At 35.6% G+C, this 22,815-nt stretch overlaps 2 protein-coding genes and 2 non-coding genes across 4 annotated transcripts; 3 read left to right on the top strand and 1 right to left on the bottom strand.

Annotated features, from left to right (window-relative positions):
• The first annotated feature begins 399 nt into the window (after positions 1-399).
• Positions 400-2,871, top strand: LOC149684742 (uncharacterized). The gene is made up of 3 exons (XM_089870966.1): positions 400-816; positions 886-954; positions 1,027-2,871. The coding sequence occupies exons 1-3, from the start codon at positions 502-504 to the stop codon at positions 2,869-2,871; spliced, it is 2,229 nt and encodes a 742-aa protein (XP_089727092.1). The 5' UTR covers positions 400-501.
• A 291-nt stretch (positions 2,872-3,162) lies between these two features.
• On the bottom strand, positions 3,163-5,338 carry LOC149684741 (uncharacterized). Its single transcript, XM_089871108.1, has 2 exons — positions 5,120-5,338; positions 3,163-5,047 (listed from the first exon to the last, which is right to left on the bottom strand). The coding sequence occupies exon 2, from the start codon at positions 5,002-5,004 to the stop codon at positions 3,469-3,471; it is 1,536 nt and encodes a 511-aa protein (XP_089727234.1). The 5' UTR covers positions 5,005-5,047; positions 5,120-5,338; the 3' UTR covers positions 3,163-3,468.
• Positions 5,339-19,868: 14,530 nt separating this feature from the next.
• TRNAV-CAC (transfer RNA valine (anticodon CAC)) lies at positions 19,869-19,941 on the top strand. The gene has a single exon. It is a non-coding gene; the product is annotated as a tRNA-Val (tRNA).
• Positions 19,942-20,006: 65 nt separating this feature from the next.
• TRNAV-CAC (transfer RNA valine (anticodon CAC)) lies at positions 20,007-20,079 on the top strand. Its single transcript has one exon. It is a non-coding gene; the product is annotated as a tRNA-Val (tRNA).
• Positions 20,080-22,815: the final 2,736 nt, after the last annotated feature.

The raw sequence follows: 22,815 nt of genomic DNA, 5'->3' as shown, positions 1-22,815 counted from the left end.
CTAAATTTCAAAGTTTCCGAAATTGGTACGAGAGAGTTTCCGGTTTGCTTGATTCTGATTGGTCTATCTTCCCACTACCTAACCCCTCGCTACCCCTGCTAAAAAAAAATAGAAATAGCCTCCCGAGACACTGGGAATTGTGTTTTTTTTTTGTGGTTGCAGAGCGAGATGATATTTACCATATTTGAATTTGTAATACCAGTTAAATATTAACGACAATTCCTCATATAATACCCGTGCAGATAAAAAAGTGAATCGGTACGTTGATCCATAGCTGTTTTACTTTATTATAATATGAGTTAGACATATTTAACGTTAAGCCTTTGTCTTTCTGCTCTGGCTGCACTGCAGTGGTTGGCGAACTTGTCGTTCATTATTTGAATTTATTTCGTTCATGGTTAGTGCTATGCTACTGACTAGTGAGTGTGACACTGGCTAAACTTTCTAAAGGAAATTCGATAAATATTGAAAAAAAAAAATAATAATAATAATAATTCAAAAATGGTGAGAAAACGTTGTAACTACGGACCGTGTGTGTCTTACGAGGGTTCTAAAACTACGGTTAGTTCCTTGCGATTCATCAAATTTCCTTCGCCCAAAACTGATCACGAAAAATGTGAAAGATGGGTAGAAGCTTGTGGACGCAAGAACTTTACAGTGTCAAATGTAACACGCTCAACTTACATATGTAACAAGCATTTTAAGAACTTTACCGGACCTACAGAAGATAACCCAGATCCTATTCCATTGTCTGAGGTTTTAACCCCGAAGTTGCTTTCACAAGTCAATGTTGAAATAACTTCATCAGAGAAAACGGTATTGTATTTTTATGAACTTCAATAGCTTTTAAAATGAGTTACTTTTATACCAGTATTTGTGTTTTAGTCAAACGATTTAATCCAAGAAACACCATCGAGTGAGAAAGAAATAAAAATCAGTAATTTCGAAGCAGTGGTAAATATTAATTATTTTTATATTTATATTTATATTTTGTTACTATTTAAATTAATGCTAACTTCATACTAGGATGAAACACCCAAACCCAAGAAACGAAAATATGTGCATCGTAAGCAGTTATGTTTAGATGAAGGGGAAAAACCGAAAATATTGGATACACTTAATTTTTCTTCACTCTCACCACCAATTGGTTGGTGCATGGAAGTAAAAGAATGTGGTGTAACCTTTAGTCAACAAAAGAATGGCTTGGTTGTATTGCAGTGTGATTTTGCATTTAAGGAAAAATTGATTGTGGAAATACGTGCGCTTGGTGTAGAGATAGACGTTGGAAAACTTTTCAAAACTTATCCTTTAGAAACCAACAATGATATTTACAAGCTTCTTTTAGAAATGAACAAGTACAAAATTTGCCCTGGAAATGATGATAGTGAATTGGTTTCAATTTACAAATCGCGTACTAAAAACAATCGCAAAACTAAGAGTTTTTTGTTTGAGAGGTTAAACTCTGTATATAGTAATGATTGTTACGGTCTCATCCGAAGAAGAAATAAAAAATGTAGAGCATGCTTCGTACACAGAGGGAGTTTAAGGGTTTTGAGAGTACGTTTCCGCGGATATGTAAATAATAAGAAGCAACACAAGCCAAAAAGAAAAGCCAAATACATATTATCTGAAAAATCTAAAAAAGAAATTTTGGCATTAAAGCAAGTTTTTAAAGCCAGACTTCAAAATGAGAAACCAGGATCCTTCATGACAATTTTTTTGAAGCAACAAATTAAAGCTCTTGAACGGTCCAAGTTTGGAATGAGGTGGGATGCCATGTTTGTTAAATGGTGCTCTTATATGAAAAATAAGTCAAAATCAACTTATGACGCATTAAAAAAGTCTGGAACCATTCTATTACCAACTGTTAGAACCTTATATAATCGTTGTCACACTGTAGATAACAAGTCTGGTTTTAATGAAGATGTTTTTAACGAGATGATTAAGGAGACAAACATTAACAATCTTCCAGAAAAGGATAAATATTTTGTTCTCCTTTTGGATGAAATGAGTGTCAACCCGGATTTAGTTTGCCATAAAAATACTGGTCGTATAACAGGATTTAAATATATAATCGAGCGTCACAATGCGTTAGATGAAATGGAGCGAAAGGTTAAAGGAGTTATTACCCCTCCCCTTGCGACTCACATCCTGCAATTAATGATTCGTGGCGTTACAAATAATATAAAAGTCCCATTCGCGCATTTTCCAACAACAAATGCCACGAGCAGCGACCTGTACTGTATTATTTGGGAAGCCATCAGTTGGCTCGAGAACTCTGGTTTCCGAATCTTAGCTGTAGTTGGAGATGGGGCTTCGTCCAATCGCAAATTTTTCCGTATGTGCGCAACTATGGATCAAAATAGCCAGATACCATTTTTTACCACAAATCTCCATGCTGCCGATGAGGAAAGAAAATTATTCTTCATATCAGATGCACCTCACCTTATAAAAACTGTTCGTAACTGTTTCAGCAACAGTGGTGCTAACTCCAAATCACGGAACTTATGGTTAAATAACCAAGATATATCATGGAAAGTTATTTTGCGATTGTATTATACTCAGCTCAAGTTAAGAGGGGAATTTAAACACGTATCAAAATTAACGTATGGTCACGTATTCTTAAACTCATACTCTCGGATGAAGGTTAACTACGCTGCTCAGATTTTGAGTGAAAGTGTTGCCTCAGGAATTGAGACATTATTCAAGAAGGATAAAAGTAAATACGAAGAAACGTTGAAGTTTATTCGTATATTTGACAAGTTTTTTGATCTCTGCAATGTTAAAAACTGCATTGAAGCCCAGCGCTATCGAAAACCTAATAAAAGACCATATAAAGACGTGAACGATGAAAGATTAAAAGTAAGTTAAGCGTATTGATCATTTATAAAAAAAATTTACATTTTTTATTTCCGTATCTTTAGTGGCTAGAAGGGGACTTCATTAAGTATTTGGATGATTGGGAGGAGGAAGTAACTTATCGCCCTGGAAAATTTACGAAATCTGAAAGAGACCGCATGCTTCTCAGTAGAGAAACTATAGCGGGTTTGAAAATGACAGGTGAGATTCAAATAAAAATATAATAAAACCATATTTAATTTAAAGTTGTTTTAGCTCTTTCAACTGTAGCTATCGTGAGATTTCTACTTAACAAAGGTGCTGCTTTCGTCTTGACTCAGCACTTAAATCAGGATCCACTTGAACAGCATTTTGGAAAGCATCGTGCAGCTGGAGGTAGAAATACTAACCCATCTGTTTGTCTCTTTGAAGCGAATATTGATAAGCTGAAGTCTTTGATGGATCTTGCATTAAATGCTATTAATGGAAACACGAGAATAGAAAAATAAAATAGATTTTGTTTACATTTTTGGGCAAATTTTGGTTATAATTAAAATAAATTTTTAACATTGAAAACAATTTGTTTAATTTTTCTTGCATCATGAATCCATGAAAATTATCACATTTGCTTTAAATATAAGGCATTATTGCGTCGAGAGAATCTTGATCAAAAATATCACTTAAAAAACTAATATCATAGTTTTCAGGTATATGAAATAAAATAGGAACATCTTGGTGTGTTGGTGTTGTGACTGGACTAGTGTTTGTGGTCGAAGTCAGTTTTTCCATTACAGTTTCGTCTGATTTCAGTGGCACATTTATCACATTTGTCTGAGCTTCTGAATAAACTTGAGGTAGACTACCTGGAAACTTCAGTAAAATTGTTTGGCATGACGGAATGTTGACTGGAGTAACAATAGTTGTTGAAGTCACACTGGTCCTTTGATTTTGGTCTGATTTTAATGGTACATTGCTTTTACCTATCTTTTGAACTTTTAAAGGAATTTCCGCTGGAATACCTTTGATCCTTTTTAGTAAATTTTCCTTATTTGTAATTCTTTTTTTTGGTGAATGTTTTTTTGTCTCTTGAGGTTTTACAGTTTTTTCATGAAACTTGTTAGTCATTGGAGATGGTGAATTTTCATCATTCTTATTATTTCCAACTTTTAATTTCACATCTTTCGACCCTTTCAACGTTTCATCAAAATTAGTCTTACTCGATTTTTCTTTCAGCGCTTTTCTAAGGGCTTTTTGGGCTTTCAGCGTTTCTTTAGTGTCGTGTTGGTAGTGTTCCAACAAATCTCTAATTAAACACTTTCCCCTTGTGTTTAAAAAAGAGTCCAAAATAATCCGTAACCATTTTTCTTCATTTTCTTGACAAATACATCTCCACCGTTGACGGATATTATCTATTTGCAAAACATGCCGGATAGTAATTGTTTTCAGATCCCTGTTCCTATTTTTTTCTACTTCTGTTGAATAGAAAAGGTCCGAAACATTCTTTATTTCAATTATCAGTTGGTAGTATTGATCAGTGACTTTGATGAGCCCTCCTCTATTTAGTTTTGTGACCCATTCCTCCGATTCATCGTCTTCTTCAATATCATCAACTGTATGGATTCCATTTTGGTTCTTAATTATGTTGTTTAGAATAATTTCCGGACATTTTTTTCTCATCAATGATCTGACAGTAAACCCAGCAACATGCCTCAAAACATCAAGATTCTTTTTAGTTTTGGTATTTGTCAAATCTCTGAATGGGCTTTGATAGGTGGTAACTTCACTATCTTCTAATTGTTTCAAATCTTTTCGTTTTTTTTCTTCATGTTTAAGCGCACATAAATCAACCCCAACCTCTTGTTTGACCATAAAATGGCCAATGAAAATTTGAAGAAATTTAGAAACTAAATTCTTTTGAATGAAAAAATTACAGTCGCTAAATAAGACACTTGTACGCAGAATGTTTCTAAAACACCCGGTCTTTCTTTCTTCAACACAAATTTTGTTAGCTTCTGTGTAAAAGGAATCTCTCGTAGAGAGATTCGTTTTAATATTTGTAAATATCTGTAAAATGTATGCACATATTGTTTCTTTTAGATCCTCATCTCCACTTTCCACCATTGATGTTAGAAATTTGTCTACAGCTTGACTGTCTATTTTGAACATCTTTCTCCTTTCATACAAGTCCTTAATTGTAAGATTTACGGAACTGTAAACATTACCTAAAATAATATGGTTTTAATAACACATTACAATAATATAATTCATATGTAATTCTCACCTTTAAGCAAAAATGACATTTTTTCCTATTTCCAACACGCAACCGCCCCTTCCCTAGTTTCAAAACCTAAGCCTCGTCCACTTTCCGTTAAAAAAATTAAAAAATCGAATAAGCAGACTACACTCATATAACGGAAGTGGCTCTGTACTGCGCGTTGAAGATGCGCGGTAGAAAAGCGTGACAAGTTTTGCCCCACTTTCCACTCCTCCCTTATATTCTCTGTGATGAAGTGAAGTCTGATGCCGAACCCGAGTCGAGACTCAAAAGAAAGACGAGAATGAGGGAAGGCGATTTTCCCAGCGTGCAATCCACAGCAAGGGTATTATAGAAGGGATAAGACACATTAACTAATGAAAGTATTGCACTTTTTGTGTCTTTGGGAAAAAATTAGATTCTGGTTTTAATAGAAATATTTATTAAAACACTAAAAGTCACAAATACAGGGTGTTTCTGAAAAGTCCATCACAAATTAAGGGGCGTGTTTATGGGACCAAACTGAGCGGAAAGTACCAAAGAACATGGGGTGTACAACATTTTGTTACGGAGATATGGCCTTCCAAACATTCGCCCCTAAAACAAGGAAATATCCAAAAATGAGGAGTAACACTTAAGACCGACTAACCAGCTTGTTTAAAATTACTAGACAATTTCAATAGCCTTTAATCGAACAATTGATTTCTACCTTTACTAATCAGAAGCGTATAAATGAGTAGAAGTATGCCTACGGTGGTAATGTAAAATTAATCCCAAGTGACATGATGTTTCAAGATCTTCCCAGCACCAAGTAAAATGGTTCTGATTGAAGGGACTTTTATTAGCACAGCGTAAACAACGTTATTTTCAGGAATTAGTCCAAATGTCCACGGGCGGCATTACAAAAACGAGGCAGTCTTTCGAATGATACTTGGACATGTTGGAAGATCCCTGGCTTGTTCCTGTTATCTCAAACCGTAAAAAGCTACGCAAATCTTCATCATCACGGACAACACTCTTGTACGTTAGGTATGACCTTGAGAAAACCTAAAAGGACATCTCGAATGTATTTGAAAAACCCATCTCCAATTAAGGGGCGTGTTGTTTGTTTCCAACAGAGTAAACTCGCCCAGAGAACAATTACAATGCAGAGCCACGTTTCGGCGTTAATGGCCCACAAAGGTGGTCCCAAAAACAAGAACAAACTTTAATTTGTTTCGTTCAGTAAGTGTTTCATGTGTCATAGATAAAACGCCATGATTAATGCACGAAGAAAATGAATTTATTGACAAGTTTTAACATTTAATTGCGTTAGAATTCACAAAGTACAATTCAGCTTAAACGTGTGGTGTAGTATTGTGGGTGACAATTTAATTGGGCCATATTTCCTAGAGCCCAGGTTAAACGGTGTGGCTTACTTGTAGTTCTTACGGGACGATTTACCAGAACTACTCGAAGACGTACCCTTAGGTTTAATAAACAGAATGTGGTTCATGCACGATGGTGCACCACCACATTTCAGCATCGCGGTCCGAAAACTTGTCAATAACATTTTCTTTGTGCATTAATCATGGCGTTTTATCTATGACACATGAAATACTTACTGAACGAAACAAATTAAAGTTTGTTCTTTTGTTTGGGACCACCTTTGTGGGCCATTAACGCCGAAACGTGGCTCTGCATTGTAATTGTTCTCTGGGCGAGTTTACTCTGTTGGAAACAAACAACACGCCCCTTAATTGGAGATGGGTTTTTCAAATACATTCGAGATGTCCTTTTAGGTTTTCTCAAGGTCATACCTAACGTACAAGAGTGTTGTCCGTGATGATGAAGATTTGCGTAGCTTTTTACGGTTTGAGATAACAGGAACAAGCCAGGGATCTTCCAACATGTCCAAGTATCATTCGAAAGACTGCCTCGTTTTTGTAATGCCGCCCGTGGACATTTGGACTAATTCCTGAAAATAACGTTGTTTACGCTGTGCTATTAAAAGTCCCTTCAATCAGAACCATTTTACTTGGTGCTGGGAAGATCTTGAAACATCATGTCACTTGGGATTAATTTTACATTACCACCGTAGGCATACTTCTACTCATTTATACGCTTCTGATTAGTAAAGGTAGAAATCAATTGTTCGATTAAAGGCTATTGAAATTGTCTAGTAATTTTAAACAAGCTGGTTAGTTGGTCTTAAGTGTTACTCCTCATTTTTGGATATTTCCTTGTTTTAGGGGCGAATGTTTGGAAGGCCATATCTCCGTAACAAAATGTTGTACACCCCATGTTCTTTGGTACTTTCCGCTCAGTTTGGTCCCATAAACACGCCCCTTAATTTGTGATGGACTTTTCAGAAACACCCTGTATATGTAAATTTGTGACTTTTAGTGCTTTAACGAATTTAAAAGATTTAAAATTAACTTTATGTTAAATTTAAATCAATGCGTGCGCTGAATAGAAATGATTTAATATTTCGTTGAATAATAACACTCAAAACTATGAGCTGCTATTAGTCTTAATTAAAGTTTAACTTTTATTTAAGCTATTTAGTAACTTAAAATTGTACTTACCCTTATTTAACCTCAAAGCAAACAATGAAAGGATCTCTTTCAACTGTAATTGTTTCAATTTTAACTGTCAAGGCCTCCTAATAACATACCAATCCCGCATCTAATTCTAGCAAAACTAAATAGTAACTTAAACTTCGTTTTCTACTCTTAGGCAACCCGAAAACCATAATATGTTTTTACTTTAACGGTCTTATTATTAATAATCAAGGTCTTATCACCACACCAATCGCCAAACAAAACCCAATTAAATTAAATTAATGTAACCGGTCGTGTTACGTGAAATATTGGACAGTTAACGACACTACATTTCAATCAATAATCGCTAAGCCTTAAATTTCAAAGCAATTACCATTAACTGCATGCAACTGTCATACTTAAGCAATGCTTAAACTAAGTATGGCTGAAAGTTCAAATGTTTACTTATACTGTGTGCTCACAAAACACTATCTTATGACCTCACGTGTGGGATCCCAAAACACTATTTCATGATCTCACTTGTGGGATCACAAAATACTTTCATGTCTCACTTGTGGGATCACAAATACTATCTAATGATATCATTTGTGTGATCACAAAACAATTTATCTCATCTGTGAAGTCACAAAAAACATTATACCAGATACGATGAAATTAGATAAATTTAATTTCGTACACGAGTCTGTATGATAGTATTGTTCTATTTTAATACTAATTTATATTTTTGAGCCAAACAAAGGATTTTTCTGCTAGTTTTCAAATATTCCCAATTATTGTGGTTCAACGAAACTATTTTACCAAAATAGATTGGCCAGTTCCTTAAAAGCTTACTCTTTATTAATTGTGGATTTGGTATGTATATTGTTAAGACATTTTTAGACGATACAAGTTTAACAGAATTGTAACCTTTTGAGTCGAAATGCAAATAAATAAGGGTGTCATAATTCTTTCATATTTAAAAGTCAAATATTGATGGGAACGTTATAAGACATTGATTATTACAATAAGACCATTAAAGTTATAAATGTTTTAGGGTTTTAAGATTGCCTAAGAGTAGAAATCCAAGTCTAAGTTACTAATTAGCTTAACTATACAAGTAGGTAGAAAAGGGGCGTTCTAACTCAGTGGTATATAATGGTATCGATGGTATCAATGGTATCACGATGGTATCGACGCCATTTTTTTTTCTGGGCGCCATTTTTTTTCTGGGCGCCATTTTTTTTTCTGGGCGCCATCTTGTTTTTCTCTGAAGTCATCGCTTCTTCTCGGCGCCATTTTATCTCTGACGTCATCGTTTCTTCTCGGCGCCATTTTGTTTTTATTTGGGCGTGAATTTTGAAAATGTTAAGTATTATCTGACTTCAATCAAAGTTCTTTGCGATATTCAAAATCCCGGACTTCAATCATTTGCTGATAAGGCAAGCAATCAAAAAAATTGATTGATCCCTAAGTTGTTTTTTTCAAATCTCGCGCCAAAGCGGAAATGTCATCGCAATGCCCGCTGTCTGTCCAAAATGTTTGTTTAAGAGACTCTAGTCGAACTTTGGTAGAAAGATGGTTGAACTTGTTGATAAATGACTAAAATGTGGTTGAAAGTGTCGTTAAATGACTAAACTGTGGTTGAAAGTGTCGTTAAATGACTAATACATGATAGAAAATGTCGTTAAATTACTGAAAAGTGGTTGGAGGTGTTGTTAAATGGGTAAAATTTGGTTGAAAGTGTTGTTAAATGACTAAATCGTGCGTGAAAGTGCTGTTAAATGAATAAAAAGTCGTTGAAAGGGTTGAGAAAAAGATTGATGAACTTGTTGATAAATGACTAAAATGTGGTTGAAAGTGTCGTTAAATGACTAAAATGTGGTTGAAAGTGTCGTTAAATGACTAAAATGTGGTTGAAAGTGTCGTTAAATGACTAAAATGTGGTTAAAAGTGTCGTTAAATGACTAAAATGTGGTTGAAAGTGTCGTTAAATGACTAATACATGATAGAAAATGTCGTTAAGTTACTGAAAGGCGGTTGGAGGTGTTGTTAAATGGGTAAAATTTGGTTGAAAGTGTTGTTAAATGGGTAAAATTTGGTTGAAAGTGTTGTTAAATGACTAAATCGTGCGTGAAAGTGCTGTTAAATGAATAAAAAGTCGTTGAAAGGGTTGAGAAAAAGATGGATGAACTTGTTGATAAATGACTAAAATGTGGTTGAAAGAGTCGTTAAATGACTAATACATGAGCGACAGTGTCGTTAAATTACTAACACATTAATGGAAACTTTGTTAAATGACTATTTATTTAAGTGGGTGTTGCTTGTCTCCGAAACAAAACATACGAATAATAAGAAAACTTGGTAAGAACTGTTTGTAAATATAAGTTATAAGCTGAATATTAAGCCTCCGATCTCTGTTTACAGTATGTGGTAGCAGATATGCAATATTTCACCTATAAAATAAATTCAACTTACCATTTAAAACCATTCCGGAGGAGAATTAAAATGTTTAGACTGGTTTACATGTGGTGGTGGTTTGAAATATCTAGATATGTGAATGGACACGTTGCCGGCGATAAAAAAGAACCGATAAGAAATATGGAATCTTTTATCGATAAGATATGTTTCCACGTGGTAGGAAAATTTCCAGATAGTAAACTAGAACCGAAACTAGAACTGTTTATCGATATCTTTCCACGTGGCGACGGAAACCAGAACCGAAACTAGAACTGTTTATCGATATCTTTCCACGTGGCGACGGAAACCAGAACCGAAACTAGAACTGTTTATCAATATATTTCCACATGGCGGGGGTAAACCAGAACCGATATCGTGCTATTTCCAAACTTATCGATGTCTTGGAGATCTTATCGGGCTTATCAAAGGTTTCTCAAGTATAAAAACTCCTGCGCGTAGCGATAAGATATGTTTCTACGTGGTAGGAAAATTTCCAGATAGTATAGTAAACCAGAACCATTAACGGAAACAAGAACTGTTTATCGATAATATAAAACTGGAAATTAATGTTAAACGTATGGTGTTTCAACGATTTTCTGTTATTTAGCTTGAGCATTCAAATCACCCGTTTTACACCCTACACCTGCCACCTTGAACATTCGTTTTTCCTAAACCTTTAAAGTGGGTTGATGAATTTATCTATAGTCTAAATCGCACCAAACAGAAACATTGTAAAATCAGAAATTTACAGGTTTTTAATGTATCTCGGTTAAGGAATTCATTGTCAAGCCTTAGGGTTTGCACCATAACATCTTATAGAAATTTAGGTTATTGGGCTTTGAAATAGAAGTCAAGAGTAAATGTTTTTAATTACGCCTAATCTCTGACATCGTGATAAATGCGGCTGTGCTGTGTTAAGCTGTAGATACGGAATGTTTGTAAATAACAATGAAAACATCAGATTTAAAATAGTTTAAAAACAAGTTGGGAAAGCCAAAATTTACCTCTCCGAGTGGAGATGACTATCACTACCCCTTAAAACAACCTAAATATATGCATCTTTCGCTTTTTTTTAATTCTTTGCAAGTGCAGGAATTCAATTTTAAAATAGTCAATTGTTCAAGCCTTTTCAATATCTCTCAATTGCTGTGGAAACTCTACTCTCTCGCTATACCTCAACCGTATTCTTAGTCTACCAGTATGATTTGTAACATTTGTCCATATCAAAGCTGAATCATACCTCGCCACACAAAAGCAAATGTCCCCAAAACATGGAAGCCACAACCCAATCACACATAAGCTAGGCTCCCACTTAACCAAAATAATTATTAAACAGTTAAATACTCACAAAGATTGGCAAAATCAATCTCCTTCAGTAATATGTAGCGCTTAAATATATTATTTTCCGAACAAAATTAATCGAGCAAATTTAACGCTTAACTTCTCTTGAAATTCTATCAAAGAGTGATTCAACTGTTTAAAAAAAGGTTTTTTTCGCAAATAGGGCGCTATCATATCAACCGCAATTCCGTCATATTTAAAAAATATACATTGCCAACACTTTTTTAGACACAATAGTGGAAGTTTTAGTCTCATTTAAAACATGTAAAACAATTATCTCATCTACAAATAGCTTACACATGTCTTTTTTACCAATACCTAGCCGTTTGGATTTTTCTAAAGCAATCTTAGCACCAAAATATTTTTTGATACAAAATAAATGTTCTATATTCTTCATTTTTGAAAATATATTTTTAAGCGTTTATAATGGTTACTCTCTACACCTACACTAATCTTACACAAACAAGGAGTATAAATCCACTAGTGGAAGCGGTGTTTTTATTGAAAATATATATTTTTAAGCGTTTATCATGATTACGCTCTACAGCTACACTAATCTTACACAAACAAGGAGTACTATAAACCCACTACTGGAAGCGGTATTTTTATTCAAACGTAAAACAATTTCGCTTAAGTTTATCATCTCTAGACATCGGTAAAAATGTCTCTATCACTCCTAGGTAACTGTGTGCAGAGGATTTTACGGCATTGTAACTCAAATTCATCTGATTATGTTTTAACAAGGTTAAATCTAACTGGGAGTAAGCTGAAAGGAGTAGAAGCTTATCTGTCTTAGGAAATATGAAATTTTATCTTCTCAGTTCGTTAAATCATAAGTTTATAACGAAAAAACGCGGAAGGGGAAACCGAGCAGACAAATAGGATTTTTGGGGGTAGAAGGTTAAGAGCGCCATCTGTCGTCCGTGCCAAAGTTGAACTTCCTCTCGAAACGCAATGAGAAAGTGCATAAAATAATGCCATCAGCTATTTAACTGCGTCGATATATTTAACGACTTGACCCATGACATGCCCTTAACACTGGCTTCTATGAATCCTATTTATTCTTGGATGCTAGGAAACTTGGTAGACGTAACAGTCTGTACCAAGTACCCAAGCATCCTTCAATAAACGCCTGGCAACATTGTGGTACGCATGGTACAACTAAAATATAGGATGTGTATTTATCTTTCGACTCACTCAATCGCTTCAACACTTACAGAGAGACGAAGTATTGAGATCCATATTATGTAGTGAAATTAAAGGTTGCGTTTACGCTATATATAAATGTAGTAAAGCTGAATTAAAAAGTAAACACCAAATTTGAAATGTTAATATCAAAAGATGTTCTTGGAATATTGAGATGAAACAGAGCTTTATAGCTACACAACTACTAAAAGAATCGTAATGCCGAAAATTATTTAAAATATTTCCATTTAATATTCTGCAAAAAGGAAATGTTATCGTTTTGTAAGAGATCTTATCATCCTACTCGCTTTATATTAACTTTGATATGCGTGTAGTGTTTCGATTCAGATGTAATCTTCATTACTCGTTCTATATAAACTCTCACTTGTGTCACTTCAAAGAAATAAGTTTATCTTAAATAATTAATTAAATATAAATGATATTAATTATTTTAATCGCCAGTAAATAACTTTAAAAATAGTTACATCGTTTAAAGTAAAGTTGTTCCTATTATCTTTCGAAACTTTGCTAATATTGACGTTTAAAGTGAAGGGTACCCCTCTTGCCTGCTTTTTTCAAATTTTGGGGTATATATACCAATTGTTTCCATTATAATAATAGATAAAAACGCATTCGCGTGAACCGATGGTGGAAGCCCTGCCATTGGGAGGCTAGACGTTTCTCGTAACCCTAGCCGCTCGCCGCGTATATCTTAAAACCAAATAAAAACGCATTCGCGTGAACCGATGGTGGAAGCCCTGCCATTGGGAGGCTAGACGTTTCTCGTAACCCTAGCCGATCGCCGCGTATATCTTGAAACCAAACGATGACGGAGGAAAAGAAGCCAGAATGTACTGACTGGCGTCCATGTGGAATGGACAAAAGACCTGAAGATGGTGGTGCATTGAGCTTAAGCTGGTGTCAATGTGGAATTGACGGAGAACAGAAGATGGTGGTGCATAGAAGCTGGTGTCAATGTGGAATTGACGAAGAACAGAAGATGGTGGTGCATAGAAGCTGGTGTCAAGGTGAAATTGACGAAGAACAGAAGATGGTTGTGCTTGGAAGCTAGAAGTACAGACTAGTGTCCATGTGGAGTGGACGAAAACCAAAGCTGGTGGTGTTGGAACTCAAGTAGAATAGCCAGAGGAGACAAACCCAAATTTCCGTGAACTGACAATGCAGTCCGGAAATTGGGAACACGTTTGCTCCGATACGCAAACTGCGAACGCGGTCACGTGGGGCGTGACAGACACACAGACACACACACACGCACGTCCGGTGTAATACCTCTCCGTGACATACGTCACTCGGAGAGGTAAAAAATGTATGCATACACATTAAGGACGGTGCAAAATGTTCTTTTTTAATCAAAACAATTGAAATACATCATTCGTTTTCCTCTACCCACTCCCGACATGGACAAATACTTTTAATGACGCGCTTATACTGCCCGCATTCAGCGCAATGGTTCCGGGCGTCCAATAAGTGCCGAGACTCGGCGGTGGTTGGAATCCTCAGGATGGTTTTCCTCTGGACAAGGACGACCCTCCGAAATCTTTCACATTCCGATGAAATGCAATAGTGGTTAAGTTTTTCGCAATCGGGGGACTCCTTTAACTCGCCCTCGCAATAGGGGCACTCCAATTCTCCACTAACGGGTACAGTGCCGAATCCCAATTTCTCCAACTCTTCCTTGAGTGCATCCCTGTTGAAATCGAGAGAAAGATATCGTATATAAAATACCCAGAGAACAAAATAAAATATTGAGAGAGAAAGATCTAGTATTTAGTATACTCAGAGAACAAAATATAATATCGAAAGAAATAGAGGTTATACGTAAATATCAGGTTTAACATAAAAAAATCATACTTACATTAAAGATGATTTAGGAACAATTTTAGTTGTACATAATTTAATATATATTAATTGAAGTAATTTAAATTACTATGGTCATGCACTATATGTATATAATAACAAACTAAGAAATTTAGATTCCAGAGAGTGTACTTACATTAAAACGTAGAGTTTCCTGCGGGACTATAGTTGCTGAATTCCGCTGCTGTGGTACTTTAGTTGCTGGAGAGAGCTGGGTTAGCCGTAAAATGATCTTATCGCCACGTGCAGGAGTTTTTATACATGATTAACCGGAGACCTTTGATAAGCCCGATAAGATTTCTAGTCTCAATGAAAACATCGATAAGCCCGATAAGATTTCTAGTTTCGATGAAGACATCGATAAGCCCGATAAGTTTGGAAATAGCGTGAGTGATATCGGTTATCGGTTCTGGTTTACCCCCGCCATGTGGAAATATATTGATTAAAAGTTCTAGTTTCGGTTCTAGTTTACCCCCGCGACGTGGAAAGATATCTTATCGATAAATGGTTCTAGTTTAGGTTCTGGTCTACTATCTGGAAATTTTCCTACCACGTGGAAACATATCTTATCGATATAAGATTCTATATTTCTTATCGGTTCTTGTTTATCGCCGGCAACGTGTCTATTCACGTATCTAGATATTTCAAACCACCACCACGTGTAAACCAGTCTTAGCATTTTAATTCTCCTCCGGAATGGTTTTAAAGATACAACTCGTCTTAAATACATTTTCAACCATATTATATTGATATAAATCTTTCACGTTTAGACAATCGAGGTCAGACGTAGTTATAGAAAGTCCGCGATATAATTATAGCATGTGTAGATGGACCCCGTAAAACATTAATAAAATGTGCGAAATTTACATTTTTAGTCATTTCGAGGATGCGAACCTTCTAATTCAGAAAAAAATTAGGCCTAATTTAAACTAACCTATTTAATTATTCATTATAAATGATAAGATTTTTCAAGTTTTATTCATAAAGCAAGTTTTGAATAACATATTACATTTGAAGCAATTCTTTTACAAAATTCCATACTTAAAAATAATGAATTATTAAACAATTGGATAATTACATTGATATCTAAATTATTAACAGCATTTTCGTAATGTAAATTCACACGTTCAATCCAGTCCATAGTCATGCACTCATGTTGTAGCTGAGATCCGTGGGATATGATACAACCGTTGCAGGCATCCTTTATGTACTTGGTCAGTTGTTGTTTAACAATCTCGTCGACCTCCGAGGACACACGCTTAGCGGCGTTTAGAAATGTTACCACTTTATCGTGCTTCTCCAAAAGTTTCCCCCAAAGGACGGCTCCAATTGCAAACCCAATCCTGGTCGGGTAGAGTGTTCCGTAGTTTACACCACTTCCCGCCCTCATCTCACGAATGTTGAGTACTTTCCAATCCTGGTACATATTCAGTTCGATACGTTTCAGGTTCGACCCATCAAAGGACGAAGATGACGGTGTAGCACCATCATTCAGGAAATAGTTGGTTACTTGTTCCCGCATTCCGTAGAGTTGATAATATTCAGCCTCCGTCAACGTGATGCCGGTTGAACCGTCCGTTAAGCCTAGTCTAACTTTACAGTCAGGAGTAACCGAGACGGACTTCGTGGATGATATTTCGAAGATATTGGTGGTGTCCCTAATTAGAGTAAAACAAATTAATTAAAATCCACACACACATAATTTAAACCTATCTCTAGAAATATTCTAAATGTCTAAGTCATGTTCTATATATATTTAATTAAGGATAGAATTTTAGACTCCGGAGAGTGTACTTACATTAGCGTAGAGTTTCCTGCGGTGAGAGAGAGAGTTCTGCTGGTACTTTAGTTGCTGGAGAGAGCTGGGTTAGCCGTAGAATGATCTTATCATCGTGTGCCTGAGTTTTTATGCCCGATAAACTCAAAGACCTTTGATAAGTCCGATAACACTCGATGAAGACATCGATAAGTTTGGAAATAGCACGATATCGGTTCTGGTTTTTCCCCACCACGTGGAAAGATATCGATAAACAGTTCTTGTTTCCGTTAATGGTTCTGGTTTACTATACTATCTGGAAATTTTCCTACCACGTAGAAACATATCTTATCGCTACGCGCAGGAGTTTTTATACTTGAGAAACCTTTGATAAGCCCGATAAGATCTCCAAGACATCGATAAGTTTGGAAATAGCACGATATCGGTTCTGGTTTACCCATGCCATGTGGAAATATATCGATAAACAGTTCTTGTTTCAGTTATCGGTTCTGGTTTACCCCCACCACGTGGAAAGATATCGATAAACAGTTCTAGTTTCTGTTCTGGTTTCCGTCGCCACGTGGAAAGATATCGATAAACAGTTCTAGTTTCGGTTCTGGTTTCCGTCGCCACGTGGAAAGATATCGATAAACAGTTCTAGTTTCGGTTCTAGTTTACTATCTGGAAATTTTCCTACCACGTGGAAACATATCTTATCGATAAAAGATTCCATATTTCATATCGGTTCTTTTTTATCGCCGGCAACGTGTCCATTCACATTTCTAGATATTTCAAACCACCACCACATGTAAACCAGTCTAAACATTTTAATTCTCCTCCGGAATGGTTTTAAATGGTAAGTTGAATTTATTTTATTGGTGAAATATTGCATATCTGCTACCATATACTGTAAACAGAGATCGGAGGCTTAATATTCAGCTTTTAACTTATATTTACAAACAGTTCGTACCAAGTTTTCTTATTATTCGTATGTTTTGTTTCGGAGACAAGTAACACCCACTTAAATAAATAGTCATTTAACGAAGTTTCCATTAATGTGTTAGTAATTTAACGACACTGTCGCTCATGTATTAGTCATTTAACGACACTTTCAACCACATTTTAGTCATTTATCAACAAGTTCATCCATCTTTTTCTCAACCCTTTCAACGACTTTTTATTCATTTAACAGCACTTTCACGCACGATTTAGTCATTTAACAACACTTTCAACCAAATTTTACCCATTTAACAACACCTCCAACCGCTTTTCAGTAACTTAACGACATTTTCTATCATGTATTAGTCATTTAACGACACTTTCAACCACATTCTAGTCATTTAACGACACTTTCAACCACATTTTAGTCATTTAACGACACTTTCAACCACATTTTAGTCATTTAGCGACACTTTCAACCACATTTTTGTCATTTATCAACAAGTTCATCCATCTTTTTCTCAACCCTTTCAACGACTTTTTATTCATTTAACAGCACTTTCACGCACGATTTAGTCATTTAACAACACTTTCAACCAAATTTTACCCATTTAACAACACCTCTAACCGCTTTTCAGTAATTTAACGACATTTTCTATCATGTATTAGTCATTTAACGACACTGTCAACCACATTTTAGTCATTTAACGACACTTTCAACCACATTTTAGTCATTTATCAACAAGTTCAACCATCTTTCTACCTAAGTTCGACTAGAGTCTCTTAAACAAACTTTTTGGACAGACAGCCGGCATTCCGATCACATTTCCGCTTTGGCGCGAGATTTGAAAAAAAAAACAACTTAGGGATCAAGTGTAGAGATTTAAATAGAGTATTCGCAGTGCTAAAGGCTTAGAATAGGTTAGGTTTGGTTTGGTTTTGTACCCCGGGATTTAAATTACCCCGCAAAGGCTTAACATTTTCAAATTTCGTGTCAAAGTTTTGAAGAAAGTGTTTTGAGTTTCCAGTTTTTCTTAAATACTTAAATAAATAAAATTAATATTAATTATTTTCTTCGACAATTATTTAAGTTAGCGTGCGTTGCACCCTGTTAAGTCAAAACAATTATTATTAATAGTATACATTAATTAATATTAAGGTTTTAATCAGAATGTATGCCTTCTGTCACCATTCCCAGAGTAACTTAGTATATAAGACGTTCACTTTCTAATATATTATAACTGTAGTATATCTACCTAATCTTTGATTGCTTGCCTTATCAGCAAATGATTGAAGTCCGGGATTTTGAATATCGCAAAGAACTTTGATTGAAGTCAGATAAGACTTAACATTTTCAAAATTCACGCCCAAATAAAAACAAAATGGCGCCGAGAAGAAACGATGACGTCAGAGATAAAATGGCGCCGAGAAGAAACGATGACGTCAGAGAAAAACAAGATGGCGCCCAGAAAAAAAATGGCGCCCAGAAAAAAAATGGCGCCCAGAAAAAAAATGGCGCCCAGAAAAAAAAATGGCGTCGATACCATCGTGATACCATTGATACCATTGAATACCACTGAGTTAGAACGCCCCTTTTCTACCTACTTATACATTTACATTTTCCCAAATTTACAATGTTTTTACTACTTAATGTGTCTTATCCCTTCTACTCCTGATTTGGAGAGCACTCCCGCCACTCCGGAAAATCGCGACCCGGAGTGACAGGGCCGGAAATAAGAATTTATTTTTGGATATATGTCCAGTGACCCCCTATTTCACTGGAAAATTTATAGGATATTGTGCACTGCAGTGCGCAAAAATAGTGTCTTATCTCCATTGTCAAACAGCCCCGTCATTAAATTTTATGGACCTTTAGGCCATTAGAACCAAAAATATTGTGCATTAAGTGCCTTATTTACAATCATGACATTAGAAATTAATTTTTATGAAAATAATTATCCACGCTAAAAGCTTGAATCCATTTCAATATAATATAATATATTGAATCACACCTCTCATTAAGATTTCAGGACATTTGGACCACTAGATCCAAAGATATCTTCAGTCTTAAGGCTCGTTTACACAAGCGCCAGGTTCTCTAGCTGAAGCGGAAAGTATGAAGTTGTATCTCGTGCAAAAAATCGGTTTCAACGTAAGCTTGTTCTCTACGCGAGGCCTATCGTTCACATAGGCGCTTCTAGTTAGCGCGCTTTTGGGTACTCGTGCGAGAAGCCGAGAAGGTAAACATACAAAATGGCGGCGTTACTACTTATGACTTTATCATTTAATATAATATTAATTACCTGTCATTTTCATTTCCCTTGCAATGGCTTCCCATATTAAGTTTTGCAAGTCCCTGTCTTGATAATTCTACAGGGCCGGTAGGCCCTTGTAGATATGACTTGATACCGTTTTGTAACGTTAAAGTAATATTCACCCGCTTTTGCTAATTTCCTATGGAGATTAACATGGGTTTTTCGTGATTTTTCCCCACCGATAACTTAAAAACTACAGCGAAGATACTTTTCGGAATTATCTTAAATTAACAATTAAGTATTCAGGGTGTGCTATCGGCCAGCTTGATCAAAACAATTAAGTCTAAGTATGTTAATTTTACTTAATTACAGAAGTACGGCTTTGACCATCGTGATTGGACATAATAATTAGCTAGATCTCTTGGAAAACTCAGTGTTACTACGTATCTGTAGTGTGGTGGTTATCACGTCCGTTTCACAAGCGGAAGGTCCCAGGTTCGAGCCCTGGTAGATACATATATTGACCATCGTGATTGGACATAAGAATTAGCTAGATCTCTTGGAAAACTCAGTGCTACCACGTATCTATGGTGTAGTGGTTATCACGCCCGCTTCACACGCGGAAGGTCCCAGGTTCGAGCCTTGGTAGATACATGTATTGACCATCGTAATTGGGCAAAACAATTAGCTATATATCTTGGAAAACTCAGTATTACCACGTATCTATGGTGTAGTGGTTATCACGCCCGCTTCACACGCGGAAGGTCCCAGGTTCAGCCCTGGTAGATACATGTATTGACCATCGGGATTGGACATAAGCATTAGCTAGATCTCTTGGAAAACTCAGTGTAACTACGTATCTGTAGTGTGGTGGTTATCACGTCAGCTTCACACGCGGAAAGTCCCAGGTTCGAGCCCTGGTAGATACATGTATTGACCATCGTGATTGAACATAAGAATTAGCTAGATCTCTTGGAAAGCTTAGACTTACCACGTGTCTGTGGTGTAGTGGTTATAATAAATATTTAACAATTATTTCACTTCACTTGGTTTAATAATATGACATAGGTAGCTTACTTTTTCCCTATTTTTAAAACCATTAAACTAAGTAATATTAGAAGTTCAACAGATTGTCTAAAAAAGATGTTAAAAGCCACTGAAAATGGTGCTCAAATGCCTAATATTTCCTTAATACTTGCAAATAATCCAAGTAAATGGCGTGAATTGATCATAGAAATGGGGGATCATAGAAAGTACACCCTAAATGATGTCTTTTTTGGCACTGGGAAAAACAGCATATATGGTGTTTGAATGCACCATTATATTTTAGAGTGCAAATGTATGACGGTAATGCAAACATAATTATTCAAAATTTAATTACATTAAGACTGAAGTGACAGATATTATATAAAAACGTCTTGGTTTGGACCAAGGCCGAAAAAACAAACGATATGTGTGAGGTTTATCAATTGACTGAAGTTTCAGATATTGAAATTTTTTCCTAGTTATTTCTATCCACTCAATCCTTAATCAATATTTAATTCAATCAACTGATTTTACTGTTAATCGATCTAGTCCCTCTAAATTAATTTAAAAAATTACATATCTACGCTTTTTCAAGAACAATTACATATCTACGCTTTTTCAAGAACAATTACATTTTCCGAAAACATGTTATCATGAATTCAATTATTTTGAAGGGATTTCGTGTCGATACTCACTAACTTGCGAGCACCTTGACCGACATAGTTTTAATTGTCGCTGGCTTGACAAATTTTCGAGTTTGCACCAAACGAAGTTTGTATCTGTTTAAGTTGTTGATAAGACTGTCGTTTACAGTGAATGTCGTCTACTTAAGACAAAGCAACAAAGTTTATCCTGTGTGGTAAAGGGTAAAGATCACATAAACAGAAATACTTCTCAGTACTTGTTATATTCATTTCCCGCGGAAATAATATGGTTAAACACATCATTCATTACTAGTTATGCCAAGAAGGTCACATTTAACTCCGACACCCCCTTCCTTCCTCTATTTTCCCAATATATGGCATTTTATAATCACCAGTGGTTTCAGTGTATAGGTCATCTGAGCCGTCGCAACACACTCAGCCAAAATTACCATAGACTGAGTTATGACCAAGAAATTCTTAAGTACAAAAATGAAAGTTCCAGTGCAACTTCACCATCATAGAGGCGACAATAGAAATATAGCATTTCGATATACGAAATTAAATGTATAAATTCGCATAACACCCTTGTTTGGCATCCACGATAAAATATTTACATTTTCCATTCGAGTTATGCCAAAGTTCGCTTGCTCTTTTTAGACATCCAGTAGAACATTTCAAATATTCAATACTGTACCCTCAACACGTACTCCATTCAAAATAATTAAATTCATGATAAAATGTTTCGGAAAATGTAATTGTTCTTGAAAAAGCGTAGATATGTAATTTTTTCAATTAATTTAGAGGGACTAGATCGATTAACAGTAAAATCAGTTGATTGAATTAAATATTGATTATGGATTGAGTGGATAAAAATAACTAGAAAAAAATTTCAATATCTGAAACTTCAGTCAATTGATAAACCTCACACATATCGTTTGTTTTTTCGGCCTTGGTCCAAACCAAGACATTTTTATATAATTAACGTTGGACTTGTCCCAAATCCCCCAGTAATCGCGAATTATATTTATTAAATGTTTCTTTCTTTCCGTGTCCTTTTAAAGTTTTTTCATGTTCTTTTTTCTTTCAAAGACATCGTTCTTTCTATTCTGTCAAATTTTACTCTCAAAATCAAGCGTGAGTGAGTAGCAGACGAAGGCAAATTAAGCACCGACCATGCGCCGACTAAACAAATGCTTGTCATTGGATAGCAAAAGTCACATGACATTCCGATTAAGCTGAACTCGTGCGAGAAAATCTACCTTGACAGATCGCGAGATTATTCGGAAAATCAGCTTAATCTCTAGGCAAAGGCTCGTTCAAGTGATATTATCGCGGGCATGTGAACGGTCACGCGAGAAACAGAAACAAGGGTCAGCTTCATCTCTCATCTTTAAGCTTCATATTCTCGCGCTTGTGTAAACGAGACTTTACTCGGCAATATTCAGTTGTTCACGGAGCTACTCTATTTCTTCGAAGACAACTGAGCAGGGTGGTAGTTGGTTCTGAGTTGTGCCACTTACCATGGTTGAAATCAGGTTATAATTCTAATGAAAGTGAAAGTGAGTTAAATTAAATTAAAATGAATTGAAGTGGAAGTTTTAAATTCCGAGAGGAGTGCGGATTTCTCTGAGAAACCTTAATTGGACCTGATCAAGTTAGCTATGCGAAAAAAATACCTCTTCCCATAAATGGCGGCTGATCACGTGAGTTTATTTTTCCA

Source organism: Phalangium opilio, unplaced genomic scaffold, assembly GCF_054372755.1.
Source record: "Phalangium opilio isolate 3A_F unplaced genomic scaffold, DU_Popi_V2 ptg000032l_1, whole genome shotgun sequence".
Taxonomy (NCBI): Eukaryota; Metazoa; Arthropoda; class Arachnida; order Opiliones; family Phalangiidae; genus Phalangium; species Phalangium opilio.
This window is presented reverse-complemented; position numbering and strand designations above follow the sequence as displayed.

Bases quoted from the DNA above. Each gene is read 5' to 3' on its own strand.
- LOC149684742 (XM_089870966.1), top strand. From the start codon at position 502: ATGGTGAGAAAACGTTGTAACTACGGACCGTGTGTGTCTTACGAGGGT. The intron at 817-885 runs GTATTGTATTTT...TTTGTGTTTTAG, and splicing joins TAACTTCATCAGAGAAAACG to TCAAACGATTTAATCCAAGA. The intron at 955-1,026 runs GTAAATATTAAT...ACTTCATACTAG, and splicing joins TCAGTAATTTCGAAGCAGTG to GATGAAACACCCAAACCCAA.
- LOC149684741 (XM_089871108.1), bottom strand. From the start codon at position 5,004: ATGTTCAAAATAGACAGTCAAGCTGTAGACAAATTTCTAACATCAATG.